The sequence below is a fragment of the Oryzias latipes genome, chromosome 16 (assembly GCF_002234675.1).
Source record: "Oryzias latipes chromosome 16, ASM223467v1".
Classification (NCBI taxonomy): domain Eukaryota; kingdom Metazoa; phylum Chordata; class Actinopteri; order Beloniformes; family Adrianichthyidae; genus Oryzias; species Oryzias latipes.
Window position 1 is genome coordinate 10,153,009 of NC_019874.2, and position 22,667 is coordinate 10,175,675.

Sequence of the window (22,667 nt, forward strand, 5' to 3'; positions counted from 1 at the left end):
AGCCCAATATTACAACACAGTTGTCTCAACTGGCTTCATAATCCCGGTCGGTGACAAAACGGGTGCAGAGTTAAATGTGCAAAATGTGCAACCAATTCCAGTACCTACTGCATTTGTTGTTTTGTGTGTGGTCTGTTGGACACAAGCAGGCGATGGCGGAGGGGAAGCAGACACCAGGAGGACAGGAAGGGAGGATGACGAAGTGTGAGGGACAGAGAATCCTTCCCCCACCTGATTATAGTGCTGGTGGCAGCTGCACAGTGGTTTGGATCAGGTGCTAACAAGTGTGTGTTAAGAGCATGTTGGTGTGTTTGCTCAAGGGACACACCTGGAGCAAAGGTATTTTCTAAAAGCCGCTAGTATACTTAACCAGCGTCTCCTTCCTTTGACTCCCATTTCTCTCCCCTCAGGGAAAGTTGCAGTCTGTCTTGCTTTTACTCTCAGTAATTTCAATGGTTTTTGTTCATTTGTTTAATAAATATCTTTATCTAATGCTTCGTTTTAATTGTAATTAGTTGAATAGAGCAGGAGAGTTGAGTTGAAGATAAAAGTCTTTTTCATGTGGGGCTGGAGCCAACAAGAACCTGGACCCACAATGTAGATTCATGAAAATCTGCATTATTAGAACAAAAACATCAATGGAGTTTGGAGGTGTTAGCAGGTCTTTATCAGACCATGTCTGCATTTTTTTTTTCCTGATTTCCCGTCTTAACGTCAACTACTGTGTTGAAGCAAATCTTGAGATTTGCCTTCAAATCTTAGGCAGTTGACTTTTTTTCTGCACTACCCCTGTTGCTATCATATGGGGTCTAGATAACCCAACCTTACATTGACGTGTTCTCCCTACCATGACAAAGGTGGATAAAAGTGGAAAGATTTCATGTAATCCATGGACACCAGTGAAGATCACAAATCATTGAAGTAAAAAGGTTCAGCGCACTCTCTATTGGGTCTAAATGACCCAACTCCCAATGTTAACGTGCCTAGGATAGCACAAGGGTTACTGCAGGATATGCTATTCACCACTGGCCATTTTAGGGTTGGAAAACAGCATATGAAAAATAAAAACATAAAAATCACAATAACCCTTGTGCTATCCTAGGCACTTTAACATTGGGAGTGGCGTCATCTGGACCCCACAAGACCTTTTTTCTTCAATGATTTGTGATCTTCAATGGTGTCCATGAATTACATGAAATCCTCTTCACTTTTATCCACCTCTGTCATGGTAGGGAGAACACATCAATGTAAGGATTGGGTCATCTGGACCCCATTGGATAGCACAAGGGTTAAGTATGAAAAATTGAATGCACTTTAATTAAAGAAACTTCAGGTAATGGCATTTTGAGATTCATTACAGTTGAAATCAAGTAGCCAGTCTGCATGGATACCACTAAACTGCTGCAGGTAAATGTCATTTGTTTTCTGTCCTTTGAATCCAGACAACTTGAAGGCTGAACTGTTTGGTGGTTATTACTCTTGCTTCACGGTAATAAGGCTGGTAGTGGCTGGATGTCTTAGTTGGCTGCGTGTAGAACTGGCGCATGTTACAATTCCCAGGGGGCGCGATGAGCTTTATCCAGTTTTGACACACTGTTACAGTTAGTTAGGCTACTGCCTAACTAGACACAAGAGGGCCCAAGTCTGGGTCCCACTGTACCGGTCCCCAGCTTGGATTCAATAAAGGGTTGTGTCAGGAAGGGCATCCGGTGTAAAACATTCTCTGCCAAACCACCTGTCTGAATCAGTGAAGGCGGATTCACTGTGGCGACCCCTGAAGGGGGATGGGCAACTTTACAATGAGAGGGCTGTGTTTCAAATCCCAGCTGCGACCTGTGTTACTGTGCAAGCAAAATAACAAATATATAAAACATTCATCATCAACGGTTGCAAAGGAAAGTAGTGTGTCTGATGTTGGTATGTCAGTGCCACATTTTGGTAGATATTTGGTCTCCTCATATCACATGGCTTGGAAGCTATTGGAAAATAAGAGATTATCAACTTGAAACCATTTTTCTTATAAAACTATTCCTCATCCTTTAAGCAAAACATGAGGAAATGTTCTATTTTAATTCATTTTGCAAAAGCATTTAGATGACCGTATTTTAGATTTGAATATCTTCACTATATCTTGCACTTCTTAGTCTGTTGACGGTTTCTAAGACAAACCACTGGACATCCATGCTGAATGTCTGTCAATATCCAGCCTAAAACTCACTTTGGCAACTGTGTGACGCTGACCAGGAATAAGCAGGTATTCAGCGGGATGGGTGGATGGAACCTCGCTGGATGCTGTTTTTGAACACTTGTGGATGGAGACCTCGTGGCAGACTGAGAGGCACTAGGGCTCTTATGACTGTAATCTCCAAACCTGTCTAAGTTAAAAAAAAAAGCCTTCCTTTGAGTCAGGAAAGTTCTATGAATGCATAATAAACTTTAACACCCATTGGCTTAGGGGGTTTTATAAAGGTAAAAAAATGTGTAATTGCGCTTTAAAAATAAAAGCCTGGAGCACCTGTTCCGCGCACGCATTCCCACGCAGACTTTTCCTGTAGGTCCAGAGCGCGCGAGCGACTTTCAGCAGGAGAGGTCCCGCTGTGAGCGCATGCAGGAGCCACGCAAAATGCCCCGGGGGGCTGAGGCTTAAACAGATTCTACACTTGCAACCGACGGAGAAAGGGGGTTGGTGGTGGGGTACCGCGTCGCGCTTCGTCCCCCTCCCTTGGATGTCTCCGGACAAGGAGGGAGGAACAGCCGGAGGGAGGGATGGCTGAAAATCAAGGAGACGCACACACGCGCTCCGGACACCGACCTGCATCCAGAGAGCAACGGGAGGAGGAGTGACGGGAGCGCTTCTGGAGGAGGCAGCGCGGAGCGTCCCTGCAGCCACAGGACTGGATTGTTTTTAGTTTAATTTTATTATTATTATTAATTTATTTTTTGGGATAAAAGCGCGCTTCAAATCGATGATTGGAGAGGTGAGGAAACCGGATGCTGCCTGTGCTCGATGCTGGTCTCAAGTGTGCAACATGTAATTCTGCTTTACCTGAAGTACTGCGTAAAAACTTCAAATTAAATCTTTGCAAATGGACTATCAGGGGATAAAAACTCGCTAAAGAGTAAAGTTTTACGACGAAAATTAGATCTTCAGATGTTTTTAATTGACAAAAAATATATTTTAATTCGAAAGATCTGATGTAATTGTCAGTGCCACGGGATTAATTTGTTGCGTGCGATTGTCATCCAGGACTCCTTTACGCATATGAGTATAAATATGAACGAGGGACCGGAAAAGGGTCATGGGTGGTAAAACACCACTCAGAACAAAACGTGATGAGGGTGAAAGGATTATTTGGAGAGGTGATGCTGTGTCTGATTTGTATTTTTATTTTATTGTTTTTGGGACAATGGCCGTCATAAAGGCTTTCCAAATGGCAAATCCATCCCCTGTCCCTTTTTTCTTCTCCTCTCTGTGGATGGCTGACTTGGCCACTCTGTGACTCCAGGCTGCATTTTAAAACTCAATTCCTGCAACTCTTTAAAGCTGAAGCAACTGTCAGCCTCAGTCTTTGGATTTTTTTTTTCTCTTGCCCATTTTATATTTGTCCATTTCTTCCTGTTCAGGTTTAGTTTGTTGGTTGTGAGGATGGGACAGCTTTGGTGGCGTTTGTGGGCTCCACTGATGCTGCTAGCCAGCATTTCCTATGACTCCAGTAAAGCACAAAGTCAAGGTGAGTCCCCTCAACCACCAGACACACCTTTGTGTTCTCACCTGTCCTTATCGACTCCATCCAAATCCTTGGAAGTAACCCCATATTGTCCTCCTAAGTTTTGTGCCATCACTTCTGTGATTCTCTGTCTCCTCGTCTGCTGTGTCTTCCCCTCTCTGCGGGATGCAAAAATTCAGGTCCGATCAGATCAGATCACGCTCCTGTCGCCTTCATCCCATAATGCCATTTCACTCCTGAAGCATCATAGCATGTGCAACCCCTGCTGCCCATGCCGCTACGCTAGACAGGGGGTTGAGGCGTTGAAGGCATGAGCTTCATGCTGCGGTGATTTTTCTGCACAACCTGCTGCATAATGTATTCAACTCAAGTGCGTTTTTTAGTTAAATTCAAAGCCTGATTTCATAAACTTGAGTCTGATTCAATAAGCATTCCTGCTGTTTTTCATTTTTTGTTCTGGAATATCTGGTTTCTGTGACAGAAAAGAATCACTGACTTTTCACATTATGTTGTTTTACAACTGGGATCCTAAAATAATAAGGTGTTTTTAGTGTAGTGCAGTTCAGCATTTGGTTTGATTGTTGCTTTAAAAACAATTAAACAATATAGTTACTTTGAAGAGCTCATGTCATGCAAAATCAACTTTTATAGCTTTTAAGTGAATTATAATGTTAATTCCTCACAAAAACAATCCCAAAATGGTATTTTGTTCCATTCAAGTGTAACCGGTCGCTTTCTGCGTTGTGCTGGTTAATATATGGTGTGACACAGTGTTACCTCTTGGAGAGAAGCCTCCCTTTATTCTGGTAATAAAACAAACAGAAAACAATACACTGTGTGATCCTGCCCACTCCAGTTCCTATACAAACAAAACAAATCGACATTTAAGCTTTAACAGTGAATCCCCAAAATATCTCTCCTGAACCATCAATCCCTTTTAATCATCACATCACAAGTTAGAAACAAACATTGCTGTAGTTATACAAATAAAAATTAAACCCAAAAGGGCAATAAACAATAGGATGTATTGGGATTATAAAATGATTTTAGGATGATGGCACCCACCTCTCTGACAGGAGGTCATACAAAAGGGGGTGGGGAACAGTAGCCTTTGGAATATATAGGGGAGTCAAAAGAAGTAGAAGAAGAAGAAGAAGAAAGGAAGGAGGGGCTATGACTAGTAGTGTAATGCAGTAGTTTGTTGGAGATCCCTCAGGTATGGTAACCCTTGAACAGATTTTGTGCTATTATAAAATAAGATAAAGGCTGTCCCGGTTACACAAGCATTTCTGAACATTCCTCTAAAAACCTGCGGTCGAAGCACCAGCCCCTCCCAATTCACGAAAACAACCAGGTTCTTACATTCATATGTATGGAAGTAAGAAAGAGCCCCTTCCAGGAAGAGTCTACACTGCAAGCCCCGCCCCCCACTTTCTCTTTGGAACTAGCGGTGATCGGCTAAACACTTTCTTTTTCTATGTACAATATGCACATGTATCTTTGCAAAAGCTGGGATTTTGTTAGTTTTCCTGGCTTTTGAGGCCGGCTCTAGGTTGACGTCATGAAATGGGCGGCACCCACAAAGAGCGGAAGGTGGAGCCTCAGAGATCGAGTCGTCTTACTTCAGCGTAGGAAAATGAGCTTGTGAAAATAACTCAACATTTCAAAAAACTTTTTCTTTAGTATATGGATATGAAAATATCAATATATATAATCTGAAAAGTTTAAGAAAGGCATGATATTGGCTAGGCCTGCACAATGTATCGCAAATTTAATGTTATAGAAATGTCAAGCTGTGCAATACACATATTGCAAAAGTTGGCGAAAATTGCAAAAAACTGGTAACCTTAAATGTGCTAAAACACTCTTATGGCAGCTTTAAGTATTTAACGAATCAAATAAATCCATTTATGCATCTGACCAATCAGATGGTTGCCTTCTGGTTGTTAACCAATCGGATGGAGCCCTTTCTATGTTAGAAGTTGGCCTTTTACGTGGACTAAGGCCATTTGGAGTATTTAAGTTATGTTGACTCTTATTTAAATTAAACTGTTGCAGTGAAATAGTTTTTGGTTTTTTAGCTGTTTGTTCATGTATCGCAAGTTATATTGCTATTTTGATCACTAATATCGCGAATCGCAGGTTTTCCTCACATCGTGCAGCCTTAATATAGGCCCTTTGAGTCTCCATGTCCCGGACTTGGATGCTTCACGAACCCTTTTTGGTCATTTTCATACCAATTGAAATGATTCTGGATGGTGGAGGCGGAAATACATGCGTGTGTTTTTGTAGCTCACATTCCTTCCATTATGCAGCACTAGAGCAGCAAGACAAAACAGATCTGGAGTAAAGGATGTCCACAAAGAATTACCTCCTAAACTCCTAGAATGGTTGCACTCTAGTAACATTTCTTGGCTAATGTTTGAAATAGAGATCTGGAAAGAAACCAGTCACGTTTGCTTTTAGCAGATCAAACGTTTAATAAGCAGTAGGTATTATTTTGCTTTGTATCTCAGCTTTCGCTGCTTCCTCTCGTCCTCCTTCACTGCTCCTGCTCTGTTAATCTCTTTTAAATTTTGTGTTCCATGCACCCCCCCCCCCCCATCCCGTTTGTCCAAGTGTTTTGTTGTTTCCGCTCTAATCAGCGCTTCCGTCGTGTTCCTCATTGCAGCTAAACAGAAATGAGAAATCAGGCAGAAGTGTGACAGCATAAATTAGGTCAGGATTTAATCCCAGTGAATCACGGCAGATGATGAACAACCTCCCAGACGCTATGGCAGTGTGCTATCGTTCAATCCCCTCATTAGAGAGCGTGCAACAGCAATTCATTTTGGCTGGCCTGTTGCTGCAAGATGCCACATCTGTCTGTGGAGGGTTTGAGTTTAGGATTAAACAGTCTTTTAAGCATGAAGGATGCTTGTTTTTTCCACAACTAAGATGTCTGGATACAGTCAGGAACACTTCGGTCGAAGCAGGAAGATTTATTTCACTTAAAACTGTAGCAGATTATCTGTCATTAGTCCAGAAATGATCTTGTTTAATAGGCTTTTACTTGGCTGGTGGGTAACCTGCCTTTCCAAATGTCCAGCAAGCTTGAATTATCTGACATTTATCAAACAACTGAAGACAGAGGGCTGGACATTACTGATCAAAACATCCATGTTTCCTAAAGAATTAATCATTAAATAATTAATTTGTCCACTACAGGTAGCAGTTATAGGGGACTTCTGCGTTCCTGCTGCTTTGAATTAGTCCTTGTCAAGTGGCTAGATTGCTATATTTATTATTTATCAGATTAATCATGGCTAGAGACATAAGGATCCACTGAGGCAAACATGCATGTTCAGCCTTTCTGTAAATTGTGTGCTTTATTTCTGGGGTGTACATTTACTGCTGCAGTATTCGCTAGAACCCCGTCTTCTCGGATCTAAATATTTATGCAGACGTTTTACAGCTTGCTTGCAAACTCGCCTTGCATTCTGTGTACAGTTCACTGATGAGCCTCACGTTGGACTAAAGGTCACGGTGCAACTGTCTGATTTAAAGAAACTTCTTTATCATAGGTGACTGAGCCTGGTCTTAATGGAGCTTTAAGCACTGAAAATGTCAAACGTTACCATGCCTACTATTAGAGCTGGATGATATGGCAAAAAATTAAAATATCTGATCTTTTTCCTTATTCTGCCTCCAGTTAATTCATTTTTTTACACGAAATTAAAACAAAAACAGCCTAAAATCATGATCATGTTCTGGATTCGTGCCATTGACAGTAAAAATGCAGAGCTCTAAAGAGGGGGGGCTTTTTCAGCTCAGTGCTGTGTAATGTTACAAAGGCACTACTTATAAAGTTCCATACAAAGTGCCTCTTGTTATGTTTATAAAATACAGTTTTATAATTGTTCTATGAATGAATTTAGTTGCATTTATCTGCAACGACTTTAAGTCCACTCTGTGAAAATATAGTCTGACTTGAAATCACTCTGTGAGCATTTAGCATGATAGAATTGTAGAATCAGTGTCTAACAACACCGCTGTCTCCAAATCTACAGTTCTTGTTAAACTTTCTGTTCCTGCTGTAAGTCCAGCAGGTTTACCCTCCAGTTCTTTCTGGATCCTGGTAAAAATCCTCACATGTTCTGCTGCTCCAGCAGCTTAAACTAAAGCTACATGGAAGCAGATAGCAGAAATTACGGGGGTGGGGGGCGCTTCTTGTGGCGCGTGCGCTACTGTTTTTTGTGATGATGGTACGAGGACCAGAGGCTGAGTATAGAGGTTGAATATCCAACGGCGTGGTGATTCTGGTGAAGCGGCTGGGAGCAGTGGCTTGGCGTGGAGTTGAGTCAAGGCGTGGATCGGAGTCGTGGCGTGGCTGGAGGCTTTGGATCTTTGATGACGTTTAGTCTGCTCGTGTGTAAATAGGACCCAGGTCGGCACTTGTGGAAACTGTTCTGTAGACGAGGTGGAGAATTTTAAATGAATACAAAGCACTGAAAGCATGAACCAGAAAACAAGACTAGAGACCAATATTCATTCACTCCTCATTCATACTTGGTGATGGTAACTACTGATGTAGCCTCAGCTGCCCTGGGGCAGACTCACAGAGGCGTGGCTGCCAGTACGTGCCTACGGCCCCTCTGACCATCAGCAGGACATTCATGCACATTCACACATCAGTGGAGCCACACTGGAGGCAAGGAGGGTGATGTGTCTTCCCCAAGGACATAACGACAGTTGGCTGGAGGGAGCGGAGATCGAAAGGCTAACTCTTGGATCATTGAACGACCTGCTCAACCATCTGAGCCACTGCCGCCCAATATGGCCTGGGGTCTCAGGGCGGACTTCATCCACTCCTGGGGCCTTGCCACTGAGGAGCTTGTTGACTACCTCAGTGAATTCAGCCTGGGTAATAGACAAACTCACCCCAAAGTCCTCATTCTCTGCTTCTTCAAAGGGAAGCGTCTCAGTGGGATTGAGGAGATCCTCGAAGTATTCCTTCCGCCGCTCGACAATATCCCCAGTCGAAGTCAACAGCCCCCCACCTGCACTGAAAACGGTGCCTGTGGAGAACTGCTTTCGCCTCCTGAGGCGCCAGATGGTTTGCCAGAATTTCTTCGAGGCCAACCTCGAACTCCTCCCAGGACCGAGTTTTTGCCTCCGCAACAGTCCGGGCCGCAGCTTGCTTAGACTGCTGATACCCGTCAGCTGCCTCTGGAGTCCCGCAAACCAGCCAGGCCTGGTAGGACTCAGCTACCTTCAGCTACTTCAGCTTGACGGCATCCCTTACTTCCGGTGTCCACCACCGGGCTTGGGGGTTACAGCCGCGACAGGAACCAGAGACCCTGCCACCACAGCTCAGAGCAGCAGCAGAGACAATGGAAGTGGAAAACATGGTCCACTCTGACTCAATGTCCCCAACCTCCCTCGGTACCTGTTTGACGTTCTCCCGGATTCGGGAGTTAAAGACTTCTGTCAGATAAATGCATCTAGACATTAAAGAAAAACACAATTATAAACAACAAACCACAACAAGAATCAAGTTTCTCATGCACGAGGGAGAGGAGCAAGAGTGACAGAAAACGTCTACCACGCTTCTCTTCTCAAAGGTCTGTCTCTCCTCATGCTGCTTTTATTAAGAACACAAGAAGGAGGTAACATTTTCAAGACAAAGAGAAAAAGTTCAATAGGGGGTGTCGTATAATGACCCATTTGGTGGATTCTAACTTCAAACAGTATCCCTTATCAGCTCAGGACAGTGTCGTAAACCCCTCATCCTGGGTGGGGGATGAGAAGCAGATGAACAAACACACAACTGTTTTCAGAAAAGGTCAATCTGAGTTAACATTTAAAGACACGTTTAAACAAATACATTTAAACAATGATAATAATAAAACAATTTCCTTCACAACTTCCCTAACGGACGGCTCAGCCAGACGTTCCCAGCTGACCCCTCACAGTAAGTTTGGGTCTTCCAAGTCTTTCCGGCCTCCTTCTCCACCAACGAATCCAACTCACCACCAGGTAGTGTTCGGTGGACAGCTCTGCCCCTCTCCCGAGTGTCCAAGACACAGGGCCGAAGGTCGCCTGAAACAACTACAAAGTCGATCATTGTCCTCCTGCCTAGGTTGTCCTGATGCCAGGTGTATTGATGGACACCCTTGTGCTTTATCATGGTGTTCGTTATGGACAAACTACGATGAGTGAGAAGTCCAATAGCAAAATACCACTCGGGTTCAGATCGGGGGCGGGGGCATTCCTACCAATCACACCCCTCCAGGTGGCACTGTCATTGCCCACGTGGGCATTGAAGTCCCCCAGGAGGACAATGGAGTCCCCCATTGGGGCACTTTCCAGTACCCCCTCGAGAGCCACCAAGGAGGTCTGGTACTCCAAACTGCTGTTTGGCCCGTAAGCCGAAACCGCCTGGAGGCGGAGGGACATGACCCTCTCGTCCACCGGGGTGAACTCCAAGACTTGGCGGCTGAGCTGGGGGCTCACGAGTAAGCCCACACCAGCCCACCCCCTCTCACCTTGAGCAACTCCAGAGTAGTAGAGAGTCCCACCCCTCCAACCAGCTCAGGCTCCTTCCCTCCCAGAGAGGTGACATTCCATGTCCCAAAGGCCAAGTTCCATGACTGGGGATTGGGCTGCCGAGGCACCCGCCCTCGACTGCCACCCAAACCATGGTGCACCGGCCCTTTTTGAAGTCTCCTACGGGGGGTGGGCCCATGGGAGAGTGGTCTCACATCGCTCCTTCAGGCTGTGCCCGACCGGGGCCTGTGGCCGGTCACCAGGCCAACCCTGGGCCTGGCTCCAGAGTGGGCCCCGGTGACGCCAATCCGGGCGACATAATCGGGTCCTTGTTGTTCCCTTTCATCAGGGATTCTGAACATAAATTGTGCAACTAAATATGTCTTAAAATAATTAATCTATTAACCATGACATGATTTTAATGTTTAATATTTAACTACAAGATTTGAGTAAGCATTACTCAGTTTGATTGTGTGTCTAAGTATCTTTAATTTGTTGAAATCAATATGTTTTAAATTATTCGATAGAGGAACACACATCCATCTGTAAGGTCTAATGTTTGGCTGAAAGTGCCTCATAAATTGTGAATTATAAAAAGTATATATGTAAATACATGTAACCTTTTTAGCAGGATAAGTTTATGTCAATGGAATCCCTCATATATATTTACAATGTGTGCCGGTTGGCTAAAACGGCTTTTTTCTTGAATGATGTTAATTAGCCAACAGTAATGCTTGTAACATTTGAGTGTGTGCGGACAGGCCCCGCCCCTTCTATTATACATCTACACCTGACAGTAATGATTTCAACTTTCAGCAAGTTGTTTCTTGTGGCTTTATGAGGCTTTATGATGTTACCCCCCCTCCTCTTCTATAATCACCCTCCTACCTCCCCCCTCTCTAACGCCCCTCTCTCTTCTTCCCTCCTCTTCTTTTCCGTCCAGTCCCATCTTTTTCATCTTCTGCTGTTTTAACCCTTTCGGGGTCACAGGGCTGCCGGAACCTATTCTGGCCACTTGTGGGCGAAGGCAGGGGACCTTAGACAGTTTGCCAGTCTGTAGCAGGCAGTGGCGGTTCTACCCTGAATTACTCCCCGGGCGAGACCCTCCTCCGGCGCCCCCCCCCAATAGAGTCACTTTGTCCATTTACTGTAACTGAAACTAAGAAATTGATATAAAAAAAGATGTTTATCAGAATTCTGCACTGTATTATAACAGTTATCGGAACATAAAAATTAAAAGACTATCAGCATGGCAAAAATACAGTTAGGAAATATTTAATCAAACACAAATAAATAATCTAAAATAAATCTTATAAACTACAAATCACACTAATAACACACTAGAATAAATGTAACTGCAGCACTAAGAACAGAAAACACTAACTAAAACCTAACCTTTGTAGCCTTCCTTGATGCAAGCTTGTTAATAACGTCATCATATGAAATCTGCTCCCCCCCTGAATGATTGATACTAACAACAGCAGGTTAGTGAGTTGCTCCTGAGACTTTGGTGACCTCAGGTATGACTTGATCAACTGGAGTTTTGAAAAGGTAACAGCAGCAGCAGCAGCAGCAGCAGCAGCAGTAGTAAAACACAACAAAAACTACAGCAGAGCAGACACACACGAATCATAACTAATGTTACAAGTTAAGGCAGAGCAAACGTTTAAGAAGAAAATCTTAAAAAATACGTTATTTACAATATTTGGGCCTCCTTCAGTTTTGGTCATGATAGACCAAACAAGAGATTTTTCCTCTGCAACGTTGTTGTTGTTGGAGGGCAGGTAGCATTCGAATTTAGAAAACGTGCATCTAGCTATGCAATATTAACCTTTTCTTTGTCTCTTTTCTCCTCTTCTTCTTTTCTTTTCTTTCTAAATTGGGCACCAGCTTTGACCTTTTTTCTCCATATTTCAGATGTTTTTTGCATTTAGCATAAATGTCCTCACAAAGGCATCAAGTCTGTCGACTAAACCAACTGTCACCTTAGTGAGAACATTGTTTTGTTTTCCCATCTTTTATTTGGGCATTTCACACAAAGAAAACCCAAAAAGCATGATTTTTTATACCTTTTTTATACCCGCAGCCCCCCCCCCCCCCCCCCCCCCCCTTCGTCACACATTTCCAGAAGGAGCGCGTGCAGCTGCACCCAGGGGCGCCAATTCGCTACATGGCGGCGCAGTTTTTATTTTTTTCATCAAGCACTGAGCCCTAACCTGTGACCGTCGCCCCCCTGGAAGAAGATCCAGCCAGGTTTTGCGCATGCGTTTTGCGCTCCGTGCTCACCTCTCAACCTGCACCCTTCACCCCGCGCCCCCTCCCTTCTCCTTCTCAAACACATTTGCGTCTACTTCTCAAAGACAGGAGGGAGCGCAGCTGCGGGGCGGGGGCGCCGCCAGGTTTCAGGCTGTTACAAACTCCGTGATATAAAAAAAACAATAGTGGTGCATAAAGTATTTTACAAGGGCTGAGCCGCTGGCGCCGCCCCTCCGTCATTTTTCCGCCCCGGGCGATCGCCCGTATGGCCCGTGCCTAAAACCGCTACTGGTAGCAGGGCTGCAATCATACACCCATTCACACTCGCACCTAGGGACAATTTAGAGTTAGTAGTGTAAAGTACGGTGAATGTTCATTACACCTGCAACAATTATAAAATTGATTAGGATTTATCCTCAATATCCTCAGATTAATATTTCACTAAACAAACGTGGATGATCAGAACCCGTGTGCTCATATTCAAGTCAATTTTTCCTTATTTCCTTTTTAACAGGCTGGAAGTGGGCTGTGCTGCAGTGCTCCTCCATCTGACCCATAAGAAGGAACCAGAGCATACTTTTAGCTGAAATGGAGCGCTCTGCTGCAGGGTGGATTACAGGTTTCTCTTTTTCTCTTCACCGAAAAAGCACTAAAAATATCAAAAAGAGAAACATCATTTTTTCCCCTCACTCTGTGCAAGTTAGAAGCATACAAGAAAGGCAGAGGACAGAGCACGTCTTTAGGTTTTTTTTTCATTTTGTACTTTTGTTTTCGCGTTAGCTGTGAATCGAAGCTGCAGGTCAAGACTCATCAGCAGACCATGTGGTCTAGCGTATACCAAAGATATTACGCCTGTTTTTGATGCTGAGATGGATCTGGTTAATCGACAGCTGTAGGGATTTGTTTTTTTTCAAATTTGCATTGTTCAAAGAAATCTCTTGATACTGATCCGTCCTGTCACAGTCATCAGCCTCTTCAGAATGAGTGGAACTCTAAACCCTTATAAATCGTAGTCAGAAAATGAAATAAACATTCCTGCATCATGAACAAACAGACAAAGGAAACTTCGAGGGAAAAATGTAATTATGTATAAAGCTAACATTAAATGGTGAAACTTTTTCAGTCATCTAATATGACTGAAAATGCTGTGTAACTGGCAACTAACTGCACTCTCCACCATATCCAGTGGATTCTGCATCCCCATGCATGTTTTATAGCACTGCAGCTACAAATTGTTGCTGTGTGGCGAACATTAAACAGAACTGCAAAGCATTTTAGATTATAGATGTGCCCTACTCTGTGAAATTATGTATAAGTTTGTAGAGAGCAATAAAAGATCTGTATTAATATTGCGGTAATAAATTTAAAATCCAGATTATTTGAAAAGGACAAAAAAAGCTGTGGTAGTGGTTTCTTACTGAGTTACTTGAAATAATCTTAAAAATATAATTTAGGTAAAATTGCACTTTTGATTATACATTTTGTTGTTTATTCACTAATATGTGATCACTGATTATAATTACAAGGGTTTTTACATGCTTCACTGCACAGGAAACAGATCTTTTTCCAGTGTGGATTTTTCAACTCAGATTTATCTGGTTTAAAGAGTAAACAAATGAATAAAACCTGGAAATGGTGAGTTTAGTGCAGTTCAGAGGCAGTAGGTACAGTTAGCTTATACAAAGGGTTCTAAATGATACAAAGCCTAAGTTTGTTTGCAGCAGCCGCAGCAGAAAGCTTGTTAAATTTCCTGAGATGGAAGAAAAGTAGCTGCAATTCTTTGGTAACTCAAGATTACTTAAAAAACTGCTTATAAGACATTAACAAGCATTAGTGAGGTGCTATTAAGTTGCTTATAAAGACATTTACTAGCATTCATAGATGTCTTACAAGTTTAAATAAGCTAAAGATCACAGCACTTTGCTCTTTTAAGTTTGCTGACCTGGAAATCTGGATGTATTCTCATAGTTGAAGAAATATCTATCTTGACGGCAACAGGATTGATGATGTTAGAAGATAGGAAAGGGGCTTATGTAACAGGGTTACAGCTTATTAGGCACATCGGTGGTAGAAAGCTCTCTCACTTTGTTGTGAGGAGCAGCACAGGGGTTAGCCTTTCTTGGTTCCGTGGCAATTGTTCTTGAAATGTTCTCCAGGTTCTCCGGCAGCGCCTTTCAAAAGGTGCTGGACTAGAAGTGGAGGCCAACTGCTCTTGGAGCGGAAAGAGGGGTGCTTGGGAAACAGAATAACCTGTAGAGTTGACCAGTGAGTTATGGGACTACTCTGCCCACAAGAGCGGCAAAGACCGTATATTGGGGTTCTTGGAGCACATGGCTCGCAGAGTTGTCTCCAAATCTTGGTTGTGGGGCTACCTGGCCATTAGTCTGAGGATGGAACCCTAAGCTCAGACTGACCCTGACGCCTAGCAGTTTGCAGAATACCTTCCAGGCTCAGACTGACCCTGACGCCTAGCAGTTTGCAGAATACCTTCCAGAAGGCTGCCACAAACTGGCTTCCTCGGTCAGAGGTGATGTTTTCAGGGAGGCTATGTAGGCGAAACATATGCTGAGTGACAACTTCAGCTAGTCCTTTGGAAGATGAAAGGTTTGGCAAGGGTACATCATGTACCAACTTTGAAAATCTGTCCACAATTGTCAATATAAGAGTTTTACTCCTGGATCGGGAAAGTCTGGGCAATGAAGTCCATATCAATATGAAACCAAGGTCTGGAAGGCACAGGTAGAGGTTGTAGAAGCACGGCTTGATGGGTTATGGGGACGTTAACACTCACACAGGACAGGAAGTTGCAAAAGCAAAACATAACATAACAAAACATAGTTGGCCTGTCTCTATGAGACCACCTGAAATGGGTGTCCATGGACTGCCACCTCATCGTTGGGGGCTTGTGTGTCTCGATGACACAGACGGCTATGGTGGTTGGAGCTTCGTGCTCCTGGTAGGGATGCCAGACAGATTGAAGGGTAGAGGCCATACTAAGAGCAGTCCACTGGTCCTCCAGGTTGGGGGTTTGGCACAGGGCTAACTATCTGGATCTAGAAAACTAAGATGATATGGAAACAGCGACTAAATCAAAAACCACTCTAACGTGCAATGGGCCTCCAAAGTCTGGACATGAGGCTTGTATGAATGACATTGGTGAAAGCCAGACCTTGGAACCCACAGACAGGAAGATAGAAGTATTGAGCACTAAAACCAAGACCAAGAAATAAAATATTTCACACTAGTTGGTTTGAAGGCATAGGTGTGCATGTGTGAACACTATCTGTATTGTGTACATGTTGACATGTGGACATTTTTGCAGCTAGCAGGTGTGTTTATAACATTTGAGTGTGTGTGTGGACAGGCCCCGCCCTTTAAGATTTGTATTACATCTGAAACTTACCGTAATGATAAACATCCAGTAGCTTGTTGCTTTATGCTGCTTCATGGTTTTATTCCCCTCCCCCTCCTATGATCACCCTCCTATCCCCCCCCTAACATCCCTCTCTCTTCTTCCCCCTTTTCCTTTTCCGTCCAGTCAACGCAAAATATTTTCAAAAACGATTAAAATGAATAAAGCTTGGCATTGATTACAAAAGGGGTTTATTCAGACATACCTCTAGTTTGTCAGGAGATTCATAACCCCTTTTGTTAAAGTAAAATATGTCAAGTAAAATATATACACAAGAGACCTTCAGCTCTCATCTGTCTGCCCAGCTGTTGGACAGGACAAGTTAAAGAAAAAAAAAACTAAGAAAAAAAAAAGAAGTATTGAGCACTAAAACCAAGACCAGAATAGTTTTCTGAAATGTGCAAACATTATACTAAACAGGAAAATTGGCACAAGTGACATCAGAGATGCTAGGATGAAAGGGAAACATACAATTATGACCACAATTCAGTGCTTCAGCGACGAAGAAGCTAAGGAACTTTTCTATGAACAGCTGGATGCAGAAGTTAATTTTACACCAAGATATGACGTTCTGATAATCGTGGGGGATTTGACTGCAATACTTGGAAAAGAGAACAGCAACAACGAGAGAGCAATGGGCAAGTATGGCTGTGGGACAATGAAGGAAAACAGAGAGAGAGATGGATCAACTTCTGCAATACCAACAATCTTGTGGTGGGGGACAACTTGTTCCCACATTGTGATATCCAAAAGCTGACATGGTACTCACGAAATAAAAGAGACAGAAACCAAATCAACCAGCTGCTGATCAACGGGATGTGGAGAAGGTCACTGACAGACATTCGGGTCAAGTGGGGAGTTGATGTTGGAAGCGACCATCAACTTGTTATGGCCATGATACAATTGAAACTGAAGAAAGCACAGAACACAGATGGTGACGGCAGTGTGACACGGCCTTGATGTAGAACTGGTGCGAATCAGGGGAATCCAGCTGTTAAACTAAAACAAAGCACTGGCAGGGCCCATGGCGGGCGCTGACCATGGTACTGCTGCAATGGGATTTCTGCTCAGTGCTCTGAATATCAAAATAAAGAAATTCAATGAGGCCCGGGTTTACATGTTTTTTTTGCGTGGTTTATTCATACTTCTTCCGTGGTTTCAACGCGGTTCATTCTTGATACATCTGTCAAAATTTCATGTAAATATTGACAACTTTTCTTGCGTTTTTCCACGTTTATTCACGTATGACCAATTGTCATCCGTGGCATAGTTTTACATGGCCTTTGGCAAACAGTAGTCTATTTAAGTGTAGTACTAGTTGAATTAGTCTGTACTAAAAATGAGGCAGTACATTTGAAGTTTACTTTTCATATACTATCTATATAGTGTTATGTTATACTGTTCTAACTTAATCTAAAGATGGATTCAGTTAGCATACTTCCTATACTTCATGTAGGTGGTATACTTGCTATACTTGTACTCAGTTATACTTAATAAAATAAACTTGACTACTTTTTGCTTAGAGCAGTTTCCTCAACTTTATGGATCTTACTTGTGGTGAAGTAAAAACTGCTTTGATACTAAATGGATTATTGACTCACATTATGTTGAAAAGGTCTCTTGAATTTATGAATTTGTGGCCATTTAGTTTTTTTCTGATTTTATTTATTTATTTATTTTTTTTTGCCTATACTGTGGAAGCATATTACATCGGCTTCGAAAAATGAAATGCTGGAATATAGAGTCCGTGTGCTCAAACGTCACCTGTCAATATGTTTTGACTTAATTAATTCTGTCAGACAAAATCGGTGTGTGTGTATATAAAAAAGTCTATGATTTTGTTTAATAGTTGAACTTTTTACCTTATATTGAAAAGTTAAAGCTTGTTTATGGACACAGACTTCCGGTGACGGCCTTTCAAATGCATCATCTTTATTGTAATGTTTTATCTGCTGAATTTTTTTCCCAAGCATGGGGCAACAATAGCCTCCTCGAGGGTTGCATATGGGGCGTAGCAAACTGATTTCCCGTGAGCATGCTCAAAGAGACACGCCTAATGCAGCGGGGAGACCAACCATGGGGACTTGAAGGAATGACATAAAGGGATGCAAAGAAGCTTTAAGGCACTGAAGCAGGAGAGAAAAAAGATAATAAAATGAAATGATAGAGGAGCAGGAAGCACATGAGAGGTAATAGCCAAAGATTAGAGAAGTTGGTGACAAAAGAGAAATGTTCCTGAGCTCAGCAGAAGTGATTAAAAATGGAGGGAGCTGGAGAGAAGCAGCCAGCATGGATTTATGTTTGGAGCTGTCTTGGTAACCAGGGTGTTTTGTGTACAAACGGGTTGTCGATTAAATTTTAAAAATGTGTAGTGCATGCACGAACACCCCCCACTCCCCCACCTTCATCTCTCTGGTGTATGGTACAGTATGGTTATCGTGTAGTGACAGCAAAAACCAACAGCTGTCATCCATAAATCCTGAGTATTATCCGAGCCACCGTAGACTGAACGCTCGCAGAGGAGTCAGGATTATCTGAGGAGAGAAGGGGAGGGAAACTAGGACTTAGAGGAGGCTGCAGGGAGAGAAGGGGGAGAGGGCAGGAAGTCAGATAAAGGGGGAAAAATTCAAAGTATGGCTGACTGGCAAAGAATGTAAAAAAGGAAATAAGACAAATGAGGAGAAGGATGGACAAACGGGGAAAAAGATGGAGGAAAACACTTTAGAAAAATCTCAGAAAAGACTGGAAGAAGTGTAAACAATAAAAAATATAATAAACGAAAACGTCTTGTTTAGGAAAAGGGAGGAAAGTGGGGAAGTGAGATCAGGAAGGGAAGCACAGAAGACAGGCTGAAAAAAAAATAGCCACCGGAGAGTCAAATCAGTGGATTGGAAAAGAAAGCTTACAGCTGAAGTTGAGCGTTTACTCACTGGAGAGGAAGCTCTGGCAGCCGTCACGCTCTTACCCGCGGGAGGAGTGGTCCCTTCTCAGACTGAGGGTGTCAAGCTGTGCTTCAATTGGCAGATTATTTCAGATCATAGTGGGCCTCCAGCAAAAAAAAAAAAAAAAAAAAAAAACTTCTTCAGTTTTCTTTAGAGGGAATCAAAAACAGGTTCGGGTTTGTAATGGGGAAAGTTAACAACAAGGCTTAGAGACAGGAGGAAAGGAGCTGTCAGTTTGTGAATGCAAATGTTTTTGTTTTTAACACCTAAGAGATTTTAAAAAAGTTGATGTATTTGATGTGTTTATTTATTTATTTTTTGCTTTTACACGCATGAACAGGTCTGAGCTGAGAGTAATGCTTTATACCCAAGTTATTTTATTGTGAAGGAGCATTTTTACTAGTGTTGCAGCACGTGGATTCATGTGGAGAGTGTGAAATGTGAAGCTCTGAGAGGATCTTTTTTTATTTTTTGTGATCGAATGGTGAAAAACAGGGACAGACGTGTCGAAGTGTGACAAGTCATTTGTATCAGACACCCTCATGTTCTGTCGGCACCCACAGCTATAAATCCATATTCATTACCCCTCATTGCCTTTTCAGCTGTTTTATCCATCTCATAGATTTCCACATACACTGATAAAATTGCCAAAACCTTTTTTTTTCTTTTTCCAGAAAAATACCAGATTTGTTTGTCTGTGCAATGAGGGAAGTTTTTGCATTTTCTGTTTATTCTTGGTTGTAGCACTTTAATAGAATTGAAAAAAGAAGTATCTTTACGTCACAAAATTGAACAAATGAAAAATGAATAAAATATAATTTTAAATATAATTTAAATATAATTCTTTCTGTTTTGTGGTAGCTGACAGAGCTTTTTCTTTTCAGCTTTTCTACTCAAAAAACTATAATTCTGATGAAACTTGGCCTTCTCGTCTGGATCTAAATTAGTTTTCCACAAAGAGATTAAAGTCTGTGAGAAAAACGGTGGAGGAACAGCAACAGCGTAAAATGTATGCTCCTTTTTTTCTCTGTCAGACCTGATCTGACATTAAATTTCTTTTGCACTAGTGTCCAGTCGGTGAACCATCAGTCTCTAGTGGGATTGTACTTAATCTGTGGTCTAGATCTACATTTTATACTTTTGTTAAACCTTACCGCCTTGCACGCCCATGTGTCGAAGTGTAGGGCAAGATACCAAACCCCACCTTGCCTCTGGTGGGAGGTTGGTGCCAGTGTTCAGCAGCGGAGCCGCCATCAGTGTGTGGATGTGTGTGTGTGAATGTGTGTGTAACTGGGTGAATGGGACTGTGACTGTAAAGTGCCTTGGGCCTTCGAAAGGGGGTAGAAAGCGCTATATAAGTATACGCCATTTACCATAAACAAAGACAGAAAACTAAAATGTATTTTTCTTCTGCTGATTTCTTGATTCTTGCTGTTTTCCAAGTGTTCTTTGTTTTCTGATTGCTTTCTTTTTGTGCTTCAGTTTTACCCAGAGATCTTAAAAACAGGCTTTAAACTCATGTGATTGCAGAAAAAAGGGGTTTATGTACCAGTAATTATTTTCTTCATTTTTCTTCTACGTTTGTATCCTGAATTAATTATTATTGGGTTTTTGTTTTACTTTGCGGTTATTGTTATAAAAATAATAGTGCTGTCAGGTAAAGATGCTTTTATTTGTCATCAGATTTTCACTTGACAGAGTTCATTTAAAGAAGCTTTGATAAATATATTACGGTATAAAATCAAATGTTGGATAATAAAGCTATATGTTTTCTCAATGCACAGTGAACCTTTCGCCAACAATTTTTAATCTGAGGGAATTTATTCTTAATATTTAGTGACGTCCCACCTGTTCATCTACAGTTTGTGTCTACTCTCCTGTGTTCTGCACCCATAGAGTAGAAACAGTTAATATCTCCTCTCTTTCTGACTCAGTTTGAATTCATAAAATGTTCTGTCTGTGACTGCAAGAAACCCAGCCTGTGCAGTCTGAAGTTCAGAGTAGCTGCTGTTTCCATTTTCATGCGTCAAATGCAGCTGACAGCAGGCTCAAGAGTGAATGATAAGGATATTACACCTGTCATTTCTTCATTTTACATATGCAATATTAGAAATCTGCACAAAACCATGTTGGTGCAGGTACATGATTTCAATGTCTATATGTTTGGAGCATTAAAAATATGAAATATTCTGCAGGTTGTTCGCTGCAACATACGACTTACCATTTTTATACAACATAGAGAGCCTATGAAATAATGAAACATATTGATTGCATTAAATAACATCAAGTTGGATAATCTTTTGACATTTTTTTACCTCAACTTCCTAAGGAAAGGTTTTTTTTTTGTTGGGGAAATCAACATCTGAAAGACACTAATTTATTTATCAGTTATTTTACTTTCAAAACTTTATTATTTTACTATTTTTTGTATCAGTAACACAATGACACTTTTTTGTATTTCAAGTAATGCCAATGAGATGAAAACTGACTCTTTTGAATCATAAATAGCTGTTTTTTTTCTTTACATAATTCACAAACTGTTGCTGTTAAACACACAGTGATGCAAACAAAGTCAGCCACAAGTATTGAAGTTGGCTTCTGATGAGCGAGAATCTCAATCTACTTTAGAAATGTCCCAGTTTTTACTGTAAATAACCAAAAACCAGAATTCAAAGGCATTCTGAAAAATTCCTGTTTTATTTCTACCCACATTACTGAACTAACAGAAGAAGAGCATTGATGTTTGTATCCTTTCATGTTCCATGTGGTTTCACAGATAACAGTAGCATCATACAGCCTTTAAATGCTTCAATTAATAAACAAAACTTCACTTCCTTTAAAAAGTGGAATATTTGTCCCTAATTGCAATCCTGTTTTGGAGAACTTTAGAATCCAGTCCAGTCAAATCTCCTCCTCTCCTGCTAATCCAAATTGTTTTCATCATATTTTGCTTTATTATTATTATTATTGTATTTTCTTTCTGGTTACAAACGGACCAGTTGGACGCCTTAATAAAAGTATTTAGTCTCACATCAAATGTTTAGTACGTTTGACTGGGGGGTGTGCTCCAACAAGCTCAATCCTGATTGGCTTGTGTTTGCCAAAGAAATGTTGAGTCTGACTGACTTGGACCAATCACTGCTAACTGGTTCAGGTTTGAACCAGCTTTGAACTAGACATTGTCTAGTCCTAAAATGGTGAAGTCCATATTGCGAAAAAATGGCGTCTGTGCCGACTCCATTTGATTGGCGCCAGTAAAGCTTTTTCTATGGGTGACGTCCCACTCGCTCGTTTTTAATTCACCAGATGCAATTTTAACAAAGATTCTGACCTTTTATGTACACATCTATTATGTTTAGGGTCGATTCGATGGTTTTAATTTGTGATGTTCTTCAGTTCCAGCTCCGAGGCGTCTGCGCTTCAGACTGCTGAGCTCAAGCAAACTGCTCGTTTCATGGAGAGAGCCCAAAGGAGACATTGAGGGCTATCTCCTTCTTTACCACAGTAAGCCAGGTGAGATCATGCAAAAAACACGCACTCTCTCTTACGCACACACATATAGATGAAAGGCTTTGGGAACGAGACATCTATTAGACATTGGTTTTGACATTTTACATGAAAGGAAAAATCTTCAAGTGGAAATATTTCATTTTCATTTTGTACAAGTTCCTTTGGAAGAATTAATACACTTCAATGATGTTCAGTCAGGGGAGGCAAACAACCTCAACTGCAAAATATAGCTTAATGAATACATCAATGAAATAAATAAGTTGAATGTACCTTTTTTTTTTATAACTACGA

The 22,667-nt window shown here is 41.8% G+C and overlaps 1 protein-coding gene and 1 long non-coding RNA gene across 2 annotated transcripts in view; one reads left to right on the forward strand and one right to left on the reverse strand.

Annotated features, from left to right (window-relative positions):
* Positions 1-2,565: 2,565 nt before the first annotated feature.
* Positions 2,566-22,667, forward strand: part of LOC101154973 (collagen alpha-1(XIV) chain) — a gene marked incomplete in the record, with an annotated part of 150,396 nt that continues 130,294 nt past the window's right edge. Inside the window, 3 exon segments of the mRNA XM_023963971.1 lie at positions 2,566-2,978; positions 3,625-3,731; positions 22,263-22,379. Of these exon segments, the coding sequence (XP_023819739.1) occupies positions 3,647-3,731; positions 22,263-22,379 (202 nt within the window).
* LOC105355882 lies at positions 4,502-6,218 on the reverse strand. The gene is made up of 2 exons (XR_910208.3): positions 4,794-6,218; positions 4,502-4,587 (listed from the first exon to the last, which is right to left on the reverse strand). It is a non-coding gene; the product is annotated as an uncharacterized LOC105355882 (long non-coding RNA).